A 3,005-nucleotide genomic window follows, 5' to 3' on the forward strand; every position below is an offset into this window, starting at 1 on the left:
CTCTTTTTACATCCCAACTCAGAGAAAAATATGGCAGGCCTGCGAAAAGAAATGGAATTGATGAATTACAAATTTATTCAATAGCTAATAGATAAGGTTACCATGAGAAAGATATTTATTATTGTGTTGCAATCAGAGCCAACAAATTGTTGATTTGGATTAAGCGTCAAAGCAAGCTGATTTTGGGGGTTGCTCTGAATATGTTTGTTGATGATCATCTAACCAGTAGAATGTGGCAAGGACCGAGGACAAAGCTCAGTCTCGAGTCTTCACTGCATGATTCATGATTGATAATCAGTTTCTACTTTCTATAGTCCCTAGCATCTGCAGGCAGGCAGCTGTGCGCTAGAGTTGAGATGAATCATGATTCATGATTGATAAGGACTTGAGAAATTGAGATATGCTGAGTTTGTTGTTGGTCTTTTATTCAACTCCAGCAACAGGGTTTTTAGGCATGACTTGCAAGGTGTAAAAGAAGAGAAAAGCGACCTCAAAGCAGCCAGCTGCAAGTTCCTTCGAGTTAGGAGGAGAGCCCATTGATTTCAGGTGCATCAATCAAATTATATCCTATACGATGACAAAGCAACCAATGTTTACGATGACAACATATTCATTGATAACTTTTACATCTCATTTAACAAACGTTTGTCAATCAAGCATCAAGATTCTAGAGCGACTACGGTGGAAAATACTTTAATGTTTACAGCTACACTAATAGCTACCCTTATACTGAGTAGTGCGAACCTGAGTACAATATTCCTATGTTAGGATGTATGGAGTAACCTACGTAAATTCCCACCTTTCTGCCAAAACAAGAAGTACTTAGATGTATTGACTGAGGAAAGAAGCAGCTTTTCTACTTTCATTCGTTTCTTATCTTGCAGAAGACACAACAATATATACGATTGTCCGGAAAATGATCAACTATCACAAAAGTACGTCAAAGGTGAAACACAAAAATCTATTGCTGCTTTATTACGTGTGTAATGTTAAAGTGTACTGGTCCATATTGTCACAAATTTAAAAGATCATACTCACTCAACCAGGCTTCCAATAACCTTACAATCAAAACCAGTACTTGAACGGATTGCGAGAAATGTTCAGCAACTTGAAAGGATATTCTAGGTATGCAAACACAGTTAGACAACCTTTGAGGAATTGCAGAATTCTAGTAAAACTTCAATTTCATCAGCAGAAAGTACAGGCTAGAGATAGCAACTTCAATCCTCTTTGAAAGCTGTTCTCTGCAGCATTTCAGAATTTACAATGACATAAAAGCATTGGAGTTAAGGACTAATCTTCACTGTCAGAGCTACCAACATCACTGCTATAATCACTACTGTCATCGTCAATGTCAAGCTGCACATGCCGAACTTGTATAGGCTCGGGTGCCTTTGTAAGCATCGGAGGGGGGATATGCTGAGATTGTTGCTCTTCAATTCTAGGAGGTACAGGAAGAGAATCCAATGGGGGCAGTGCCACTGGATCACCAGGTTTCCAACCAGGTGGAGGAAGAATTGGTAGATCACTGGGCAACTCCACGGGCATTCCAGGTTTCCATCCTGATGGCACAGAAATATTAGGTGGAAGCAGACCCTGCATTCCAGCAAGATTGGCAAGTGGATTTGGCTCTGCTGGTTGCCCAACAGGAGTTTCGATCAATGGCTCAATAGTTTTCTTCTTATCCTCATCTGTTTTTGGTAAACCAACATTGAGATCAGCAAAAGCGTACAGTTGGGATGCCCGCATTTGCTCCTCCTGTGGAGCAGGTGGGAGTGCCCCACGGAGAGGAGCCTGTCCAGCACCAAATTCTGGTGGTGCAAAAGTAGTGTAGCTTATCCTATGGGCATATGACAATATATCAGAAAGCTTCAGCTGAGATGCCACAGTGGTGGTTGAAGAATCTTCTGCAACATCTTCTGACTTGGACCGTTTTGAACGGCGATAATCCGAGTAATCATCCACAAGGTTGTCAAGAACCTGCTTAGCTTCTTTGAGCTTGCTTGCAAGTGCAAGAATTGCAGCATCTTTTGACCTGATTTCATGCGAGAGTTTCTGTTTTCCATCTTGAAGATCAAGAATTTCTTGGAGCTCTGCAACAGCTTCAAATAGCTGAGTTTGAAGGTTTGTGAAAAGAGCGAGAATTTCTTTGGAGGAAGAAGGATAAGAATCTGGTGCAGTTGATGTCAAAGGTTGGGATTGGGAAGACAAGAAGGAGGGCAGGGAACCTCGAAATGCGCTAATCCAATGCGACCTATTAGGTGAGACATCAAAGAGTCTTGAGGCAAGTAAGGACATTTGCAGAAGAATAGACTGAGCTCTTGGCAGAGGGGGAAGCAGAGGAAGAAGTGTTGAAGAAGTTGGAATAATGCTTGGTGCATTTGATTGTTGATTGGGTGGATGAGATTGCTGGGCTTGGGAGGCAAACTTAGCCGGAGTAGCGTTTTGAAGAGAAGGTGAATTTGGATTTGGTAAGCCTAGCCAAGCTGGAGATTGCACAATCTGATGCGGAACATTCTGGAGCATTTTGCACTTGGTTTCACCTTCAGCAAAACCTAAATCATCCTAAAAAGAAAAAAGAATTACAAGTGAATTCAATTAAGTACAATCTAACCACAAGTAGAATCCAAATAGAACAAGGCACCACACTGGCTTTGTTAGAGGGGGAAAAAAAGGGATAAATAGATTGGTCCTGATAGAACCAGATTGTTCAAGGCAAAAGAATACTTGTTTCAGTTCATTTTGATCAACAATTTGCCATATAGAAGAGATAAGACAAAAGGGGAAGAGAATGCAACTTGAAAGGACTTGTATCCATCAACAATTTTATGTATCTATGCCTCCTGGCTGCTGTGTTCATCAATTCCACATCCAAAGTAATAGCAACTCATTAAATATCAACTTGAGGAAACATATTTACTAATATTTGATTTTTTCCCATTTCTATAACCCAATTATTTCCTCTTTCCATAGTGTATTTTAAGAAGAAAAACCAAAGAAACCAA

General features: G+C 40.4%; 1 protein-coding gene across 1 annotated transcript; it reads right to left on the reverse strand.

Annotated features, from left to right (window-relative positions):
* Positions 1-1,034: 1,034 nt before the first annotated feature.
* Positions 1,035-2,548, reverse strand: LOC140038331 (mediator of RNA polymerase II transcription subunit 4-like). Its single transcript, XM_072083642.1, has one exon. The coding sequence runs from the start codon at positions 2,524-2,526 to the stop codon at positions 1,294-1,296; it is 1,233 nt and encodes a 410-aa protein (XP_071939743.1). The 5' UTR covers positions 2,527-2,548; the 3' UTR covers positions 1,035-1,293.
* Positions 2,549-3,005: the final 457 nt, after the last annotated feature.

Source organism: Coffea arabica, chromosome 3e, assembly GCF_036785885.1.
Source record: "Coffea arabica cultivar ET-39 chromosome 3e, Coffea Arabica ET-39 HiFi, whole genome shotgun sequence".
Taxonomy (NCBI): domain Eukaryota; kingdom Viridiplantae; phylum Streptophyta; class Magnoliopsida; order Gentianales; family Rubiaceae; genus Coffea; species Coffea arabica.